The sequence below is a fragment of the Psammomys obesus genome, unplaced genomic scaffold (genome assembly GCF_907164565.1).
Source record: "Psammomys obesus unplaced genomic scaffold, mPsaObe1.curated_primary_1811, whole genome shotgun sequence".
Taxonomy (NCBI): domain Eukaryota; kingdom Metazoa; phylum Chordata; class Mammalia; order Rodentia; family Muridae; genus Psammomys; species Psammomys obesus.
Window position 1 is genome coordinate 21,667 of NW_026587032.1, and position 20,685 is coordinate 42,351.

General features: G+C 39.4%; 2 protein-coding genes across 7 annotated transcripts in view; one reads left to right on the forward strand and one right to left on the reverse strand.

Annotated features, from left to right (window-relative positions):
- Window positions 1-1,829, reverse strand: part of Msantd5 (Myb/SANT DNA binding domain containing 5) — a 21,530-nt gene extending 19,701 nt beyond the window's left edge. The window contains exon 1 of the mRNA XM_055602832.1: window positions 1,671-1,829. Coding sequence (XP_055458807.1) covers window positions 1,671-1,829 — 159 coding nt within the window. The remainder of the gene's footprint in view (window positions 1-1,670) is intronic.
- On the forward strand, window positions 1,746-19,156 carry Clk4 (CDC like kinase 4). 6 transcript variants are annotated; one of them, XM_055602801.1, is made up of 14 exons: window positions 1,746-1,862; window positions 5,990-6,150; window positions 6,968-7,034; window positions 10,714-10,936; window positions 11,971-12,061; window positions 12,456-12,522; window positions 14,122-14,238; window positions 14,328-14,494; window positions 14,685-14,779; window positions 15,046-15,175; window positions 16,156-16,238; window positions 17,498-17,577; window positions 18,495-18,585; window positions 18,669-19,156. In XM_055602801.1, exons 2-14 carry the CDS (start codon window positions 6,048-6,050, stop codon window positions 18,807-18,809), a joined length of 1,455 nt encoding a protein of 484 aa, XP_055458776.1. In that variant the 5' UTR covers window positions 1,746-1,862; window positions 5,990-6,047; the 3' UTR covers window positions 18,810-19,156. The 6 variants fall into 6 exon arrangements, with proteins under 6 accessions (XP_055458776.1, XP_055458777.1, XP_055458779.1 ...); XM_055602802.1 differs by lacking the exon at window positions 6,968-7,034; XM_055602804.1 differs by lacking the exons at window positions 1,746-1,862; window positions 6,968-7,034 and adding an exon at window positions 9,416-9,474 and having other exon boundaries at window positions 6,081-6,150.
- The last annotated feature ends 1,529 nt before the right edge of the window (window positions 19,157-20,685 follow it).

Sequence of the window (20,685 nt, forward strand, 5' to 3'; positions counted from 1 at the left end):
AGTTCCAGGTCAGCTCTGGCTATACAATGACTATCAAAAGTGAGATGGGGTAGAAGAGGAGAGAGAAGGAGGGGAAGGAGAGAAGAGAGACAGATGAAAGTCATTAAAGGAGCAGTCCACGGCAGTCCTGTGTTCCCTCGGAAATGGCCGGAATTCAGTTACTTCCTGCCTGTTCCGCTCCCACCTCACATACACACTGCAAAGTACACTGGGACTAGAGATGCTTTCAACACTGTTGTGTTTGATTGAATCTTGGTTACTTGTGTGCTGTTCGACTTTCTCCTCAGGAAGTGTTAGGGATCCTGGTGGAAACTGAGGGAATGTCCATCTTGGGCAGTGGGGATGCCTGGGAGAGCCATTGTGACTCATGGTGCAGCCTTTAATCATCTTTGCTAGAGATGATTCATTGTTTCATCATGGGGGCTTCAGGGACAAACTACCTTGAAAAGTGGCTTTTTAAGACAGACCCTTTTGGCCTTTGCCAAAAGATGGACTCAGGATATTTTCCTCTAAAGGACTAAGAAAAGTAAGTTGTTTTCAGCTTTGTTACATGGAATGAAGCAGTCAGTATGACAACAAAAACAGTAGCTCTCTGGAGCTAGCATGGCTGAGGTTGAATGGCATTTCCAGCAGTTCAACCTGTAATTAGAACAAGGAGTTAACAATCACCCTCTTAGGGTTGTCTAGATTACTAAAAGACACTGTCTATAAAGTGGTTGTCATAGAGGATTTAATTATTGTGGGCATGGTAACTCATATTTATGATCCCAGCTCTTGGGGGAAAAAGGACCAGAAGTTCAGTCCTACTGGCTTAGGCAGTATTTATGGTGTTGGGTTTTCAGAAAGCTTTGTTTTTTTGAGTTTTGATCTTATGTAGTCGAGGCTGGCCTTGAACTTGCTATGTAGAACCATAATGACCTAGATTTTTAATCCTCCAGCCCCTAAATCCTAAGTGATGGGATTATGGGCTTGCACCACAAAAGCCCAATTCTCTGAAATTTAAAATATACATATTTATATATTATGTTATATAATATCTATTTTAAAATATATATGCATATGTATATTCTCTCTCTGTCTCATATATATATATATATATATATATATATCTTAGAAGTATTGTCTTCCGGCCACAAATGTCTGTTGAGTAGCTGTAATATGCCTTGGTCATAACAGGAAGAACACTGTCGGAAGTCGTGGCACAAACTTGCCCATTGTAATGTTCGTTCACAGCCGCGTATAATTTATATATCATTACACCCATTCCTTTTGATTTGCTGGCTGAGCGGCGAACGCCTCGAAAGGGTAAGCACCTAAGCTTGCCTTCAGAGACCTACTCAGGGAAACTTCTTCAAATCCAGTTTAGAGCGGAAGCGCTGGGCGACTAACATAACTTGGTCACTGAGCTGCCCTAGCACAGAGCGTCTGGGGACTCCGCACTCTGGTGGCTCGACCTGGGACTGAGGTGACTGAAAGGTTGAGCGCCTCGCGGCTACTCCTAGCAAAACCCTTCAAGAGGCTGACAGCAGCCACAGATTCAGGGCGGCCCTCCAGTTTCACCTAAGAACTGAACAGACGCCCGTCCTACAGGGGCGGCCGGGGCCCCGCAGCCACAGTGTGGACGACCAAGCCCCACCCCCGTTCTGACGTCACAGACCCGGCCTCCTTGCAGGCTCTGTGGGCGGGCACGCGGCTCCGTGACGCATGCGCGCTTGCTCGGCGTAGGTGGCGCTAGATCCACCTGAGGAGGTTGTGGGTGACGGTGCGGACGCCATTTTGTCGGTGTTTGTCGCAGCGGCTGGAGAGGAACGACGGCGGTTTGGCGACATTTCTCGGCCAGAAGGCCTTTTGCTTTTGCGGAGGTGAGGCAGGCAGGGTGGCGCGGAGCTGTCTGAGGAGAGAGCGAGCTGGGGGCGCGGGCGGCCGGGGATGCGTCCGCGGGGCTGGCTGGCGGGGCGCCCCTCAGCCGGCGGCGACAGCCCCCGGGCCGCCGCGGTTTCGCCGCTCGGGTCGCGGCCCGCAGGCCCCGCGTTCCGTCGGCGGTGGCGGCCGGCAGCTCGAGCCGAGGCGCCGTTTCTGCCGGGGCGCCGGCGGGCCTTGGCGGGGCGCGTCCCCGGCGCCGGCGTCGTCGGGACCCGAGTCGCCCCTTAGCCCCCTCCGGGCCGCCTCGGCCGTTCGCGTCACCGGAGGGTTTCCCGGGGTCGGAGGGTCGCCCCGGCTGGCTGCGCCAGAGGCCCTGGCCCGCTGCCCGGGGGAGGTGGCGCAGCCACTGCGGCGGCCCGGGTGGCTGGCGTTCACCTCCAGCCCCGAGGAACACGCTGGGAAAGGGAGGTTCGTCCTTTAGGCCAGGCGGTCACTTCCCACCCCACCGCAGCACACGCGCGCGCGCGCCCACACCCTCGGGTCGCCCCGACCGTCGCAGAGCTGTGTAGGCCAGGCTGGCAGACATCCTCCTGCCTCGGCCTCCTGAGTGATGGGATTAAAGGCAAGTGCCGCCACGCCCAGCCTGTTGGGTTGTTGTTTTGTGTTTGTTTGTTTTTTTTTACTCCCCCCCCCATACCCCTACCGACGTTGCTGAAAACGAACCTTGGCCTTTGCGTTGTGACAGCCCTCCCGACCCAGTGGACCGCTAGTCTGTTAGAGCTGCTGATGTTTGGCCTAACCTTGGACACGCACCCGAGGGCTCCTTGTTCTCCATTTAAAAATAATGCAGCCCTCTCTTGGAGAACGAAACTTGCATCTTGATGTTTTTGTAATCTGTGAGATTGGCATGCAGTTGCCAGGCACCATATGGTTTTTTAAGGGGTGGTGGAGAATCATATTGCTAATATGGACATAAATACATAGGGGTACCTTTGTATCTAAAAAGATAAAATAAAAATAAAAATATTGAAAGACAAGGATTCTAGCGTGTAGAGTTTTCTGTTTTTTGTTGTTTTTTTTTTTAAGTATTAGAGATAATGTAATATTTTGAGATAGCTTTTCTTTCCTGTGTATGAGAAGGAACTTTAATCTCGTAAGAGCCCAGAAGTCATTTACTTTGCCTTGTAAGTAAATGTCTCTGTGTCGGTTTGTTTGTAACCATGTCTCACCATGTAGAGCAGGCTGTCTTCCTCAGAGCGCCACCTGCCTCTGCCTCTGCAGTGTGCCACCACACCTGACCATGGAAATTATTTCTGATTTTTCCTGGAGATCGAAGTAGGGATGGGGGATGTTCAGCAGGGCTGTTGGGACTGGGACCAACTGTTAGATTTTAAGTAGTGAATCTAACTTGGAGGGCTGCAGCTCTTGGGCTCTCACAAGAATTCCTTTCCTTTTTTAATGTCTGCATATTGCTAACTTGATAATTTGAGAATTCTGCCATGTAAGAGGTAAACTGGCTGAGGCAGTGTGAAATACGAGTGAGCTTGAAGCAAGCACCTAAGTCTTGTGAAACCCTGCAGTGGACGGTCATAATGATGAGTCATCAGAGCTCTAAATTTGCCTGCTGTTATTGCGAGTACCTAGAAGCCTGTAGCCTGGTGGTGGTACTTAGTATGGCTTGAGATTCAGAATTCAGTACCCAAACAAACAGAGAAAAGGTTTAATCAAATGTAGTTAAAATGCAATTTTGATAATAAAAGGAATGTGTCAGTAGAATTCCAATAGAAATAGAAAAATGAGTGCTTCTCTGAAGGAAGTTTGAGTTTTGGCTTTTGATTCAAGTAAATTTGTAGTGTTGTTTATTTTACTTTGCCATATTAAAATGACTGTGTCAAAGGAAATGCTTGACTTACTTTTACTGAGATAATCTAACAAGAATTTAAGATATTTTTGTGTTTGTGTGGTTTAATCCATGCTCTCTTTTTTAACTGAGCTAAAAGAGAAGCCACATTATCAGAAAGATGCCTGACAAATATAGAATTAGAAAAAAGAATATAATTTACTGAATTTGGGGGCAGGAGGTATAGGTATAATGGTAGAGTCCTTGCCAATCAATTAGGAACCTCCTCTTCCTATTACAATCTCAGTAGTCAGGACAAAAAAAAAAAAAAGAATATTGATATCATACCCTGATGGTATGATGTACACCCTTTCTTAGGAACACTTTGGAGGAGAGCTGAAACTTCCTTCTTTTCATCCTGGGGTTTAATAGATTTGTTTGTTCATTTTTTTTTCAGTCATTTAGGCAAGCTGAAGGCAGTCACCTAAATTGGTTTTGCTCAGTTTGGGCCTTATGCAGCTTCTTTGCTAAGTTGTGATTCCCAGCCAGCCACCCACCCACCCACCCACCCAAACCATTTAAACTCTGATTAGCAGAGCTCAGAATTAAAGAATTAACTGTGGAACTGGAGAGACTGACCCCTCTTGTAAAGGACCTGAGCTTTGACTACAGCTTTAGGGAATCCTATGCCCTCTTGTGGCCTCCATGGGCACACTGCACTAATGTGCAAATCTCCCCTCCCCCATTAAAATATAATTAATTGTTTAGAAGTTGCTTTGGGGACCAGGATCATTAGGTGGGTAAAGATATGAACCCTTGATCTTTGAGACCCACGTGATGAAAGTAGAGGACTAACTCTGGCAAGTTGTCCCATGTCCTACACATTAACACTGTCATGCAGCAATCACACATGTAAAAAGGATAATGTTAGATACTGAGCCTGGGATAAGTCCATGTTGTACAAAGGAGGTTGTAAATGAAGCCTGGGAATTGTTGCCTTTACATAATGTCACTAGCCATGCCTCCTATTAAGGATTGGACATTTTACCAGGCTGAAGGACATTTGTGATTCTATTGGGATAGACTTGCCTAACTATAGTATAGGTTCTGTTCTTATATTCAAATCTGCCTGGGAGGTGGTATAAAAAAGATAAATGTTAGGAACTAAACAAAAAGGATAAATGTTAGCACATCTTTAATCCAGCACTCAGGAGGCTGTAGGCAGGTGGATCTCTTAAGTTTGAGGCCAGCCTGGCCTGTGGAGCTAGTTCCAGGACAACCAGAGCTATACAAAGAAACCCCCTCTCTCAAAGGGAAAAATAAAGTAAAATCTGTGTGCATTCATTTCAGTCTTGACTTTTAAATTCAAATTCAAATTGAGAGGCTAGGAATGTAGCTCAGTTGGTAAAATTGTCAACATTTGAAGTGACCTAATTTTAAAACTCAGCATAAATAGAAGGAAACAGAAATAATGTTTTTGCTTAAACACTTTAATGATTTTGTGTGTTGGGGTTGCACATATACTTTCTAGGTTTGTGTGTGGGCCAGAGGTCAACATGGGATATCTCCATGGCTCTCCATATTATTTTTGAAGCAAGGTCTCTCATTGAACCTGAAGCTTGCCATTTAATCTAGATTGGCTAGCCAGTGAGTTTCAGGGATCCATATGCCCCACTACCCCCCAGGTCTGGAGTTATAGTTCTGTGCTGTGGTGCCTGGCTTTTTATGTAGGTATGAGTGATCTGAAATCACCTCATACTTGCACAGCAAGCACATTACTTAAGTAATCCCTCCAGCCCTTGAGCAATTTTAATTGGCCCTTAAAATTTTTTTTTAAAGGATAGCCAGGTGCATTGACACATGCCTTTAATACAAGCAATTGAGTGGCAGAAGCAGGCAGATTTCTGAGTTTGCGGCCAGTCTGTTTTACAGATTAAGTTGCAGGACACTCAGGGCTAACTGAGAAACCCTGTCTGGGGGGGGGAAAAAAAAAGTAAAGTTAATGGGTATTTCTGAAGGCAAACACTAACTTGAGAATTTGTCCTTGTACTTCGTAGTATTAAAGACTCCATGCTGTCCATCATTTAGTATTAGGTCAGTTCCATTCAACAGTCATCTCACATAGCAGTGTTACTGTGTTCTAAGCTTTGGGAAATGTACCTAAAAAGATTTTAAGAGCCTGTATGACCCTGTGCACTAGGTATTCATATTTAAGCAATGTCAGTGTATAACAATACAGTCATCTTTAGCTTTTCAGTTCACCCTTTGCCCCCTCCTCATTAACAGATGCGGCATTCCAAACGAACTCACTGTCCTGATTGGGATAGCAGAGAAAGCTGGGGCCATGAAAGCTACAGTGGAAGTCACAAACGGAAGAGGAGATCTCACAGTAGTACTCAAGAGAACAGGCATTGTAAACCGCATCATCAGTTTAAAGACTCTGATTGGTAAATGACTTGTATTTTACGTTTTAACATTTTTCATTTGTTTGTGTAGCACTTAACAAACTTGGAATTCATTCAAAACACAGTTACAAAGTGTCATTATAGGCTAGTTTCTATTCTGCTGAAGACTATAGCTGTGAATAAAATATCAATCCTATGTCTATCTGGGATTGGTGGGAGACAGTTGTTCAGCAAGTGAGTGAAAAATAAGGACGTTGATTTTGTAGTTCGATGCTAGAACACTTGCTGCCTACTATGTGTGAGGTCCTAATAATCCTTAGAAACCCCTCCATCAAAAAGGGAGGGAAGGCAAAAGAATATATTCAAGAACATATACAAAGTTAAATAATGATACCCAGTGAGTGGTATTGTCCATAGGAAAGTGGTAGATAGATAGGGTGTGCAAGAAGTGTTTCACAATTAAGATGTCATAGAGAGTGGTTAATCCAAATGAGAAAAGCAACATTAAAATGCTTTGGGGATTAGGCACTCATGTTCTACATGTATATATAGAGAAGAAAACGAATGGGTGGGTATGTCCGAGACTTTTAGAAATTTGCTTTACATTTAGAGAACTGTTTCTTTCTATAGGCATTCTCTGGTAATTTAGGATAGAGCCTCAATAAAAATTTGTGATAAGTCTTATTTTATTCTTAATTATATAAAATTTGGAGGCATTGTGTTAATATAGAATTAAAAGAATTTTAAAGTTCTACATAGTAAAGAAAGATTAGGTGAATAGTTTTTTTCACTCTGCCTTCCATTAATTTTTCTTTCTCATTTCTTTTGTTGGTTCTATGTTTTCTCCTTGTTTGTACAGATGTTCCATTGGGGCTGTTTACCAGATTGCTTACTAAATTAGCCAGCTGGGGTTACTTTAAAAAACAGTATGTAATTTTTTTTCCTTCTCCGTCCTAAACAGAGTTGTCTGCCAAAGAGCTTGTTTGTAGTTTATGTAAACTAATCATGTTCTATCAAACAGTTAAAAAATAAGGGTGCTGGGTAAGGTTTATGGGGAGATTCAGACCTTATTAATGAACACTATACAAATTGTACTCCATTATTAATGAGTACAAGATAGGTTTTAAGGCTAACCATCCTAAAACTAGTTATTCATAGTGCTAGTGTATATTATATATATGAAAAGGTTGATTTGAGTGACTTGTGTTCTAACTGTAGAAAGCAGTTAGACCAATTAACCACTAAGCAGTATTACCATCTTTGACATTGACACCAGACAGATTTGGTGGTGGTTATTTATTCATATAATTCAGGATACTTATTAATTATAAAAAGTCTTTTTGAAAGCCAAAAAATTTTATGGATATTTTAATAAAATTACTGGGAAATTGAAGAAGCAGCAAAGTGTAAGGAAGGAAGTAGCAAGATGCCGTTGCCCATTACTTGACTGAATTATTTCTTACTGTCTGTTCCTGAAGGGTCCTTGTGTACAAATCTTTACCTGTGATTATTTCCTGAGTAGATTCTAAGAAGAGGCATTTTCAAGTTAAAGGGTATGAAGCCTTACAAGGTTTTTCTGCATAGTCTCACTTTTCTAGAACGCTTATAACGTGCTCCTTCATGCTGTCTCTAGTGTCGTCTGTTTTAAATGGTTTTCTTAATCTGAATTTCTAAATTTCTAGTGAATTTGTTCACTGTTTTATGAAGTTTTTATGTCGATTTTTTTTTTTTTTTTTTTTTGGTTAGTGTTTTTTCTTACTGATTTACAAGCTGTTTTTATTATATAGTAATTATTTTAACGCTTTGTCATATGCATTATAAAGCCTTTTTCTCCTGATTTGTCTTTTGGCAGTAGCCTGTGAGTCTCCCTTTTAGCAGGCTTAATATATTCTGCCTCAAATACCAGGAAGACCAACAAGGCTGTAAATCTTTATATGTTGTGGCCAAATACTTCGATGTTTCCTTGTAACACAGATTATAGAATTTTAAACTTTTGATAAACTCTGTATGACTGGAAATCACCTAGGAGGTATGCAGACTTATAGTTAGACTCAGTGTGACCTGGGTCCTCATTTATAAACTAGATTGAGTATTAGTGCTAGTAGGCTGTCCTTTCAAAAACACCTTTAGTTTGGTATGTGCAGGGCTTCTAGTGACATAGTCTCCTAGGTGAAAATTGGTTCTTGGTGCAGTCATCTACTTGCTGTCTGCAGAGTAAAGTGTAGATGCATTCTAGGCCTCTGGCTGGTGGTGCTGTCTGTGTAAGTATAAGATGGCACTGTGCTATTCTGGAATTTCTTCTACTTTCCACTTTGTCCAAATCCTGGCTTTCCTTTACATTGCTTATCTGCTTCCGGTCTTTGTCATGAATTCTTCCTTAATCATTTTAAGCAAATTGAATTCTTTGCCTTCCCTGAGTCTAAGCATTCATTTGCTCCTTTTCAACATTTTTTGCATTTGTCTATTTTGATTTTTTTTTTCCTCGAGAGTAATTTAAGTTGTTCATTTGTTGGCAGAGACTGCCTTATATGATTTTATTTTATCTCCCACAGGACCTGTATGTGTATGTGCGGGGGGGTCAATGCACTCAACTGTTTTAGATGTTTTAAAAAGCTACAATGAAATATTCACTGGGCATTCAGTGGATATTTAAAAAAATCAAATCTGTTCATTTTCTGTTTACCCTGTCCCATAGCTTGTATAATTCTGTAGTCTTTAATCTCTTAACCTTTGGTCTTTGCTTGTCATAAATTGGGAAGGTCCTTCTCATGCTAGCTCATGATAGTACATCGCCACCCCATTTTTTATTGTTGGTAGATTGGTTTGGATTGTCAGCAGGGCCAGTTTCACATAGTATTCCAGTTAAAGATTATTAGTCTAGTTTTTTTTTAAGGTAAGACTTTGGATTTGGTGGGTGTGGGTGTGTGATACCTTGTCAAGTTAATGGAATGCCCTTAGAATTATGACTAGCTTGTTTTTTCACCTAGATCTATGCTTCAGACCAACTGTCTTGGGCCCAGAGTTTAATCCTAATAGCCTGAGTTGTTTCTCCAGAGATTAAGGAAAACTTGAGAATGATGCTGGGCAATAAGAAGGCCCAGCCTGAATTAGACAGTCCTGTTGGATAGTAGCCCTAGGGATGTTTCTATTTCTGCTTAAACCAGCACTTGGGAAAGAAAATGACATCATATTCTGGGGAGTGTAAAGGGGTTGGCGGGGCAGCCACAGCAACATCTATCACTCCATTGCTTGTCAGGATTATTTAGCTGACTTGTCTGACTGGGCAGGTGTCCCCTCTCTCCCTCAGTGCTCCATGTGCATCCCTCTTGAAGCTTCGCACTCTATTGAAGAGGACACTCATCCCAGGTAGAGGGGGGATGGGAAACTGGGCCAATTGAATCTGTCCTTTTTTTTTTCCATCAGATCAGGACACTCAACTGGGATCCATTGACTTCTGAGGGCCATGACCTTCATGGAGTTCTTGCCAAGTTTTGTTTATGCATTTGTATGTTTCTTGGAAAAGGGTCCAGAACTCCCATCAGGTTCTCAAAGGGATCTGTAGAAACACTGTGGCACTAGAAAATGCTGTTTTCTATTTCTTGGGTATTTTTTCAAGTACAAGTCACAGGAAATTAGAAAGGCAAGTAGAGTGTGAGAATGACCACAGTCCTGGACCCTTTCTTGTGTGGAGGGTCTGTTTTAGACGTGTTGGCACACTAGGCAGGCCTCAGAAGTTCTGGTGTCTGTTTCTCAAACAGGAGTAACAGAAAGTTTACATATAGAAAAGAGGAGCTAGAATAGGTGACATGAAGGGTAGTAGCAGTTTGAAAATATCTCGGGTTTTGCCACTAGTGTGCTCTGCAACAATGGTGTAACCATTAGGGATCTTAGTTGAGTTAGTAAATGAAAGGGCTGAAACACATTTAAAGCTCTTCATATCTGTGATACACAATATAGAAGTCTCTATCAGGGACATCTAAAATGCACTTAATTAAAGGGAAAGGAATTCTTTTGCCTTTCTCTAAATGTGTGGCTCTGAGAGAGGAAAAGGAAGTTTCAGATGCCTGTGTTGTACAATCAGTGCATTTCAGAACAGATTTGCAAGTTTGGTCTTTACTTTTCAGATGGTAAAGGAACATATAATTGTCAGCGTATTATATTGAAGCTTTGTTCCTTGGTATGAAGTAGTTGACAGCAATTTTCTAATGTATGTGGGGTTTTTGTTTGTGAGGGTTGTTTTTTGGTTTTTTTGTTTGTTTTTGTTTTTGTTTGTTTTGTTTTTTGAGATGGTTTCATGTGGCCCAGGCTAGCTTCAGACTTGCAGTGTACCTCAGGATGGCTTTGAATTCTTGATCCTCCTGCCCTCACCTTCAGTGCTGGAATTACAGGCATGTGCCTACATGCCTGGCTATACCAATTTTATATGGAAAAATATGGACCTGTTTGGTTAAAGTTATTTAAGCTTTCTTAGATAAGTATAAATTACATCTCATTGATTTGAATTTTTCCTTTTATTGAGTTAGCTGTTTAAACCAAGAGTTTTGTTTGAACCACATTATTCCAGAATGAAGAAAGTAATTTGAAATTTTTTTAATGTGTTTGCAGTCACTATTTAGAAGCACGATGCTTGAATGAGAGAGATTATCGGGACCGGAGATACATTGATGAATACAGAAATGACTACTGTGAAGGATATGTTCCAAGACATTACCATAGAGACATTGAAAGCACTTACCGGATCCACTGCAGTAAATCCTCAGTCCGAAGCAGGAGAAGCAGTCCTAAAAGAAAGCGTAATAGACACTGTGCAAGTCATCATTCACATTCGGTATGAGTGATTTGTTTTTATTTTGAATGGATTCTTGTTTGTAAAGCTCTAAAAGAGTGATAAGTTTCTAAAATTTTCTTTAATGCAATTTGGCTGTGCTGTAATTATATTCATATTACTTGAATCCGTAAAGAAAGTACACATTCATAGCTGACTCCTATGTATTAGCTAGTCTTCACTTGCCCACACACTCATTCTGCAAAACAGATCATGAGTTTGTTGGTTTTAATAGTAAAAACATCTTAATTTTGTGGTTGTGTAGTATATTAAAATATGAGGCACCCATTTTTTTTCTTTGAATGTAAACATTTTTTATTTTGAAAGAAACTGCTTTACTGATAGTTAGAAGTAAATCACACTGTTGGGGTGCGTAGCTGTTGCTTACTCCTGTGTAGTCTAGCTCCTAGTACAGCACATTATCGTCTACAATTAATTTTGCTGAAGTTGTGGACCTGGGTGCTGAGTGAAAATGTACTGAGAAAGTCAGACAGCTTTAATTTATAAACCTTGGGATATCATTTGCCTCCCCCCCCAGGTTTTTTCTATAGAGCCAGCAGTGAAGACTGCTATTAGCCTTTAACTCCCCCCCCTCTTATGATGATATCCACTTTTAAATATTGCTAAAAGAGAACAATTTCAACTGATCTTGACATTTTCCTGACAAACTAGACAACTCAACTCACAGCATATGGTTATAGCAGAAATTAGTAAATCGTGACATTGCATTCTTTAAACTTCAGACTTCAATTAAATCAGTATTTTAAAAAGACAATTGTGTTGTTTTTTTCTATTGCCACTTTAAGTATCTTATCTGAAAATCTGTTCCTTGCCATGTTTTTCTTCTGTAACATAAACTGTGCCCTGTGAATTTCTGGGGACTGAATTTGAAATTGCTCCTGCCAACTGTTCGTGGCCTGGTGCTTATCTGAATGCCTGAATATCTCCCCGCTGAATGAATTGCGTATTCTGCCCTGAATTCACTCTGATATATTGATTGGCTGGACGATCTTGGTGCTGCCCACTTGCCGTTCCAGAAGAGCCACCGAAGGAAAAGATCCAGGAGTATAGAGGATGATGAGGAGGGTCACCTGATCTGTCAAAGTGGAGACGTTCTAAGAGCAAGATGTATAGAATATTTTTCAACACTTTTTAAACTTTGCAGACAGAATAATCTTTTAAAGAATAGTTTGTCAGCGGGGGGCTAAAGACTCTTCATTGCTTTTTTGTTTTGTTTTTTGTGGGTTTGTTTGTTCTTTTGTATTTCTTCTTTTCTGTAGAATTTAAATATTTCTATTCTTAAAATTCCAAAATAATCAGTGGAGTTTGAGATTAGAGCAAGACAGATAGCTCTATCTAATTGCTTTTTAGCAGCTGAAAATACAATAACTTGAGCGATGAAACCTTAGTTATGCTTTGCTAGAGATCATTTGGAAATATGCCACACTTAAGCATTCATTGTTTGAGCAACTGGATAATTGATTTTGGGAACTTAGACCTCTCTTTCTCTCCCTCACTTTAGATGAAATCGTGGACACTTTAGGTGAAGGAGCCTTTGGCAAAGTTGTAGAGTGCATTGATCATGGCATGTAAGTCCACTGTTTCGTTTCTTTTCTTTTTCTTTCTTTCTTTTTTTTTTTTTTTTTTTTTGTATTCTGTATTTTAAAATTGTATTTTAAGTGGTTACCATAAGTTTTTCTGAGAGGTATTTAACAATTTCTGGAACTCAATATAATTTTTATACCATAAGTATTAATTTTGTTGTGCATGGTGGCAGTTTCTCCTAGTTAGAGGTTATTCTGTAATTAAAGAAATGCTCAATCAAGTTCTGTAGGATCCTGCTGCTTTGGGATTGCATAGTCAATAAAGTATATACAAATTTGCATATTAAAGTGTAATTCCTGAACTACAGATTGTTAGGACATACAGAATAAAGTCTCTATTCTCTGATGACATATACTAATCTACCTCATTACACCATGTCCTTTTAGAACCTCTGCTCTGTAGTTTTACCACATTTTTGGAAGTGAACTAATTAAAATTTTATTGAAGCTATACATTTCCAAAATGACATCTGAATTTTTTTCATTAGAAATAGTGGGAAAGGGTATAGTTTTTTGTTTGTTTGTTTGTTTGTTTAGCTTACTATATATATCAGTAGTTTTGAAAATAAAGTTTATATGTCTTTAACATATTTGGTGACTCTTAATATCATAGCTGGTCTGTCATCCACAAACAAACTGAGTTTGGAAATGTTTTATTGTTGGGCTTAGTATAGAACTCTGGCCTAGCATAAGACCCTGCTTCAATCACTAGCCAAAAGTTTTAGCCATGAATTTCTTTTCATCCTGTTGTTTGTGGTTTTTCTCAAAATACTGAGTTAATACTTTTTTAGGAAGTATTCCTGGAAATGCGTCAATCCAAAGTCCACTGCCCTCTGTGGAGCTATTTCTACATACTCACGTAAAATGAGTCTATGACGTACTGGGGTGGGGAGAGCTCCATAACTTGTAGGTGGTATCTTATCTTTATCTGGCTATTGATTTTTTTGTTTGTTTGTTTTATTGCCAGTTTAACGGGCTCATAGCTATCTTTCAGAACTATTCTGTATTGTATAAATTGCAGTTTTATTGTATGAATAGTTGGGGCTTCATCTCTTCTGTGAGAATGTTTTAATGTGCTCATCTGTCTTTTTCATTAGACTGAGGCATATAGGAATAAATCCCATTCTACAGTACTAGCACCTTTGCCTTGTCTCTAAAACAGACGAGGTCCAGCCTATAAGTAAACAAGTGCTTTGAACAACAACATACTGTGATTCTTAGTCTATACATTTGCATTTTACTTTTAAATTTTTGAATAAAATCTAGATAAAAGTTTTAGAAACAAATTAAAAATTTTAATAGACATTTGCTTTATTTTGAAAAGTTGTTCTGGAACCTAGTATTATGTGCTCTGAAAGATTGAGAACAATAATATGGGAAATACAATTACAATTATATTTTAGGAGGCTGAGGTAGGAGTATCACGAATCTAGTGTCAGTCTGCATTACATAATGAGCCCAGCCTAAGGTATGCACAGTAAAATCTTGTCTCAGAAACAAAGCAAAAAAAGGAATGTGCTTTTCACAGGGTATGTAGTTTCATCCCACCACTTGTATATTTAGCATCATCATCTTGTTTTTAAGGGATGGCTTACACGTAGCAGTGAAAATTGTAAAAAATGTAGGCCGTTACCGGGAGGCAGCTCGCTCTGAAATACAAGTGTTGGAGCACTTGAACAGCACTGACCCCAACAGTGTCTTGTAAGTACACATTGAACCACAAGCCATCATACACTGTGTGAGCTGTTTAATTCTATGCACTCAGTCATTATTTTGATCTCTTCTTTTAGCCGATGTGTCCAGATGCTAGAATGGTTTGATCATCATGGTCATGTTTGTATTGTGTTTGAGCTGCTGGGACTTAGTACCTATGATTTTATTAAAGAAAATAGCTTTCTGCCATTTCAAATCGATCACATCAGGCAAATGGCTTATCAGATCTGCCAATCTATAAATTGTAAGTATTGCTGGATGCATGGTATATTTTATTGTCTTTATTATCTAATCAGCATATGAACACTTGCAGGTTACATACAGGTAAAGCTGAAATCCCTTTTGACCATCATATCCACTTCTCATCACTTTCCTAGCACCAGTAAAATTTCTAAGTGAGACTCATGATGGTTTTGTTTTTGTTTTCTTTGTAGTTTTACATCATAATAAATTAACTCATACGGATCTAAAACCTGAAAATATTTTATTTGTGAAGTCTGACTATGTTGTTAAATATAATTCTAAAATGGTGAGTTAAAGTCTTGTTTTAATATGGGGTGTTGTCTTTAAAATTAATTTAGCTTGGAGATCCTTGAATGGGGAATTTCACTTCTGAGCCTGTTTGTAGTGTGATGTCCAACCACAGATGGAATAGTACTAGGATATATGATCCCAGTTGGAGATAAAGGGGAAGGAAGGGTGGAGGAGGGAGAATTCAGTTTGCAAGCCTTTTGAGTAGTGCTATAGAATGTTTTATGTTCTTGCTGAATTTCATCTTTACTCAACTGTCTCTAGAAACGAGATGAGCGCACATTGAAAAACACAGATATCAAAGTTGTTGACTTTGGAAGTGCAACATATGATGACGAACATCATAGTACTTTGGTGTCCACACGACACTACAGAGCTCCAGAGGTCATTTTGGGTTAGTAAACAACAGACTTCCTTATATTCTCACTGTTGAAGGTCATAGTTGACAAAAATGATGTTATCAGAATACAAAGGAGAGTTTTGTGTGTTTGTCCTGTGTGACTATTTGTGAAAGGTATTTTGAGTGCTGATGATTTGTGAGCCTTAAGTGAGCGTAAGTATGCTCAGTGAGGGCAACATCCTCTTGTGACTGTGAGGTTATGTAGCCACCTGTTTTCACTCTGTTGCCAAAGTAAGGCTCTGGTACAGATGCCAAGGGCTTGGTTGGCTGACCTCGACATGAAATAAACAAGGAGCAGGCAGAAATGGAATTAAGCAAGAGTCTGAGTTAGCCATGATGGGAGAAAACTAGAAGTGAAAAGGCAGGTTTTTGGGGAGTATATGTTACACCTCAAAACTTAGAAGTCACTGGTAGAATTGGGGGCTTAGAAACAGGACAGACCCCGGGGTTATCGTTGATACGGATCAGAAGTTGGAGTCACTGGAAAAGGACTCTGGAGATTAGAGAGGAAGATGCTACAGTAGAGGGAAAGCAGTTAGTTGCCTTAGATGTTAGCAATCAGGTAATGTAGGGAAAGGGCAAGAAAAGTGAGATGAAGTTCTAGAGTATCAGAAGTTCGGCCAGGAATGGGGTGAAGGGCTGCAGTTAATCTCCCAATTGAAGAAGAAAACTTTTATCTGAGCCCAAGCTCTACAGTCTACAGGTGTAAATAAATGTTTTCCAGTGGTGAGCACTGTGGAATGATCAAAAGTGACTAAATCAGGGCCTAGTTGGCACTCACCTATAATTCTTCCACTTAAAAGATTAAAGCAAATACCATGTTCTGGACCAGTTTAAATCACATGCACTAAAACTGTAAATCCTAAGGTTGCTATTGTGGTCCTCCAGGTAGATTAATGAGCAACCCACATGTAGGGAAGGGTCAGCAGTTTAAAGTTGTTCCATAGTAATGTGCCTGTGTTTGTTTTGAATAGCTTTAGGTTGGTCTCAGCCTTGTGATGTTTGGAGCATAGGCTGCATTCTTATTGAGTATTACCTTGGGTTCACAGTCTTTCAGGTATGTATCTAATACATTTTATTTGATGATCTTTAAGGAATTTTATGTTAAACATGCTATATTTAGCTTCCATATTGAAGATTGCCATAGATCATTATTAAAGTTAAGATGTAAATATCATCCTTCTGCAACCACAATTGATTGAATTCATACTACTAGTGAGGTTGTAACTTGTTTTGAATGTGTATGACATCTTTTAACATGTAGTTTATGTAAAGTTCATATTGCTCTGTATTCTAGTTTTTTTTATTAAACTTCATAAATCTACATTGGTGTTAATGTAGCTAGTTGTATAATTCTCTGTGCTAGCCCTGTTACTTAAACACATAAAAGTAATAAAAGCATAAAAATGTAGAACCAGCTAGGTATAGTGACACATTGCTGATAGTTATATCACTTAGGAGGCTCAAGATAGTGAGACCTCAACTATAGTGAAATTCAGGCTGGTCTTGGCTACAAAGGGAATCTGTCTCACCAAAACAAGCACAGTCTCTGCTCGTTAGAACAAAGACTGGCAAATAGTGGGCTGTTGTGGAAGTACTCCCTGCTGCCTATTAAAGAAAAAAGACCTTTTGCCAGCAGCTCATCCTAAAAGGTTTTTGTCTGGCTCTTTGGAGAGAAGGTTGGTTGGCCTTTGCTCTAGAGACACCGTTTCACGTGTGTGTACAGCTGCTGCTTCTCTGACTTAGCATGGTTCTTGACTTGGGTTTGTTGTCAGCTTTGCTTATTTGTGAGCTGTATGCCTTTGTCTTAATCTCTGTGAAATCACATTTCTAAATAAAGCTCACAGTAGAGGTGAGAATTATTGGACTTGCTATATTATCTGGAATTAGTGATCCCAGATCTTGAAATAGAAGTGGTTGCATTTTGTGTTATACTTTTCATGTTGATTACCCTATAGATCTCACCAATTTATCTTGGACTGTATAGTGTTTACACCAGACAACAGCTCTTTCAGGTCATTCATCTTTGAAGAATTTATCTTGTAAATTGTGTAGCTGGGCTAATCTAGTCTTCTTGTTATTATTATATTTATTTATTGGGGGTACACACATGAGGAAGACAACTTGTGGGGATTGCTTCTTCCGCCATGAGAGTCCCAGGGATCAAATTCAGTTGTTGATCTTGGTGGCGAGAACATTTTACCCGTCACTCTGACTTTAATCTACTTCTTTTATATTAGTGCATATTTTACTTTTCATTATGTGCATGTAAGGAAGGTGGAGAGTGCTAAATTCCTTTTTCCTGAACTTTTTTAGACTCATGATAGCAAAGAGCACCTGGCAATGATGGAGCGGATATTAGGACCCATCCCAGCACACATGATCCAAAAGACAAGGTTTGTCCAGGATGCGTGCATTGGCCTTTGCTTAGACTATAGAAGCGTAATGCTTGCTTCAAGGACTGCAGATTTTGAAAGAAAGAAATTCTGTACAAGTGATAACTTGTAGCTTAAAAAGGTCATTTTCAGAAAGTAATTCAGTATTTTAACTTGTGCTCTTATAGAGAAAGGGGTTTTATTTTAGTACTTGGTTTAACTTTTATGCATATGTTTTTCTAAGTTGATGTAAAAACAATACATATGAGAGCCCATTCTTACTGGAGTTTCAGTCTTGTTTGAATTTCCTGTTAATTGCTAGCCAGCTCTGCACCCTTGAACAGGATACTATAATGTTTCCTAGATCACCTGGGAAGTTGTTAAAGATTTCCAACCTCATTCCATATCTGGTGAAATCAGAATTCACAGCCAGGAGGCTACCTTTTAAAGTGAGCATTTTCTCATTTGTGAACAGCTTAGGTGAGATAATTAAAATTCCCTCAGGATAGGGGCTGGAGAGATGGCTCAGAGTTTAAGAGCACCAACTGACTGCTCTTCCAAAGGTCCTGAGTTCAATTCCCCGCAACCACATGGTGGCTCACAATCATTTATAATAAGATCTGGGGCCCTCTTCTGGCATGAAGGTGTACATGCAGGCAGAACAATTTAAAATGAACGAACAAACAAACAAACAAACAAACAAACAAATAAATAATTTATTTTTAGGAAATAATTCCCCAGGGTAGATGAACAAGGAAGGCACTATATAAGTTATTATGTATGATTGTTGCTGATATTTTTTAAAATTACATGGTATATGTGTGTACATTTAGTGAAAGATTTGTTTCTTTCTTGTCCCCACCAGGGGTTGAAGACAAGGTAAAGAGGTAGAACTTTGGTTATTTTACTAATTTTAATTTATTTTTTTTCTCTTGTAGGAAACGCAAGTATTTTCACCATAACCAACTAGATTGGGATGAACATAGTTCAGCTGGGAGATATGTTAGGAGGCGTTGCAAGCCATTAAAGGTAAAGGGAAAAAGATAAATGATTAAGCAACAGTTTCACTCATGTCTTCATTTAACAAGACTATCCCTCCCCTTTAACCCCAGGAATTTATGCTCTGTCATGATGAAGAGCATGAGAAGCTCTTTGACCTGGTTCGAAGAATGTTGGAGTATGACCCAACAAAAAGGATTACCTTGGATGAAGCATTGCAGCACCCTTTCTTTGACTTATTAAAAAAGAAATGAATGGGAATCAGTGGTCTTCCTATATACTTCTCTAGAAGCAATTACTTTAAGACTGTGTCAGTCAACTAAACATTCTAATATTTTTGTAAACATTAAATTATTTTGTACAGTTAAGTGTAAATACTGTATGTTTTGTATCAATAGCATAACTACCTTGTTAAGTATGGTGTTGATAATGAATGCAATATAAGAGTTAAAATGATTTTCCTTTTGATGTTTGTTGCCATTTTTAAAGGCCTTTGGAATATCCTTTGTGTCCAGTGATAAACGTGATTGGTCTTGTCTTTTGTACATGAAGGTTGACTAAAGTGATTTTTTTTTTCTCTTCAAGTAAAAGGAAATCTTGACCACTTTGTGATTTGAGTATTCTTTGTGCACCTCAAATGCAGACTTTCTCTACAAAGATGGGCTTTTTTTATAATTTGATACTGAACAGGCAGCATTCTAGGTGGGCAGATTTTAAAAACCAAAAATTAGAAAAACTACCTTGGTAAAGTTTCATTAAATTTTAAGTTTTCTCTTCTTTTATATGTTGTCCACAGGCTGTCATGGAAAGGCACCCAATTCATCCATGATAGAGTTTCATCAGGCCCTTCACACTTCATTTATTTAAGATTTAAATCTAAATTTTATATTACAGATTTGAGCTGTATCTGTCTATATTTAAAATCACAAGTATGTGGAGCTTTCTTCTGCATGACGAGTAGTAAGGCCAGGGTGTACACAGCTGACTAGAGGTAGTTTTCCCAGGACGGTAGGCCTAGGCACTTCAAGACTGTAGCTGCGTGTCACAAGAGTTCCACATAAAGTATATCTAGGCATTTGATGCAGTCCACATGGAAATTAGACTGTGAACTTTTTTTTAATTTAAATTTATTTATATTCCAAGGGTGCCTCTTCCCTCCTCGTGAGGACATTTCTAAGGGCGCTATTGAAAGTCAATTCTGAAATGTGTTGGTATACAATGATCCCACGTTTTATTTTTCCATCCTATTCTTCAGTCTACTTCTGTGCTTCCCCAAGCCTGTCTTTCTCCTAGCATGGGTTCAGAAACTTCTCACAGGCTGATCTTGATGTAAAGGAAAAGAAAAAGATCACAATTTTTTAAAAGTTAATGGTTGCTTCCCAGGGCTGGAGAGATGGCTCAGTGGTTAAGGGGATGTACCGTTCTTAGGACAAGAAGTGTTTGTCCTGGCACCATGCTGGGCAACTTACAAACACGTATTACTCCAGCTCTAGGGGATCCATGCTGGTGGCTTCTGACATCCGGCAACCAAGTATGCACATGCCACATAACTTAGAAATAAGTAGTGGTCAGGGTGGTACTTCTGGGGGCATTCTGGAAATGTCCTTTGCCCAGTATTCCCTCCTTTGCGCTCTCAGCTGCTTGCTCTTAACTGCCTTTCTATATTAGTGTACTCATTTTATGGAAGGTTCACTGCTTTTCAGTGTTTGCAGCTTCAGCACTAAAAGGAAAGGAGCTTAGATTGGTGAATATATGAATGGATAATTAGAAGTAATTTTTAAATATTTTTAATATTTTATACATGGGTACAATGATTATATCTCCCTACGCCTTCCTTTTATCTCCCATTTTCTTTAGACTCCTTTCCCAAATATAAAGAAGAACGTAATGCTCTTACAAGATGAAAGTTTTCTAATAGGAATATACATGAGTTATTGGGGGAGTCTGGAGTACAAGAATAGAATGAGTCCTAAATATATACCCCATCTCCAAAGTACTAAAACACGTGGCAGATTTTAAAGTCATTCTACTGTTCAAATACAAATGCTAGCTATCATATCATTTATCCATAATTATGTTTTTAGTGTGTGTGTGTGTGTGTGTGTGTGTGTGTGTGTGTGTGTGTGTGTG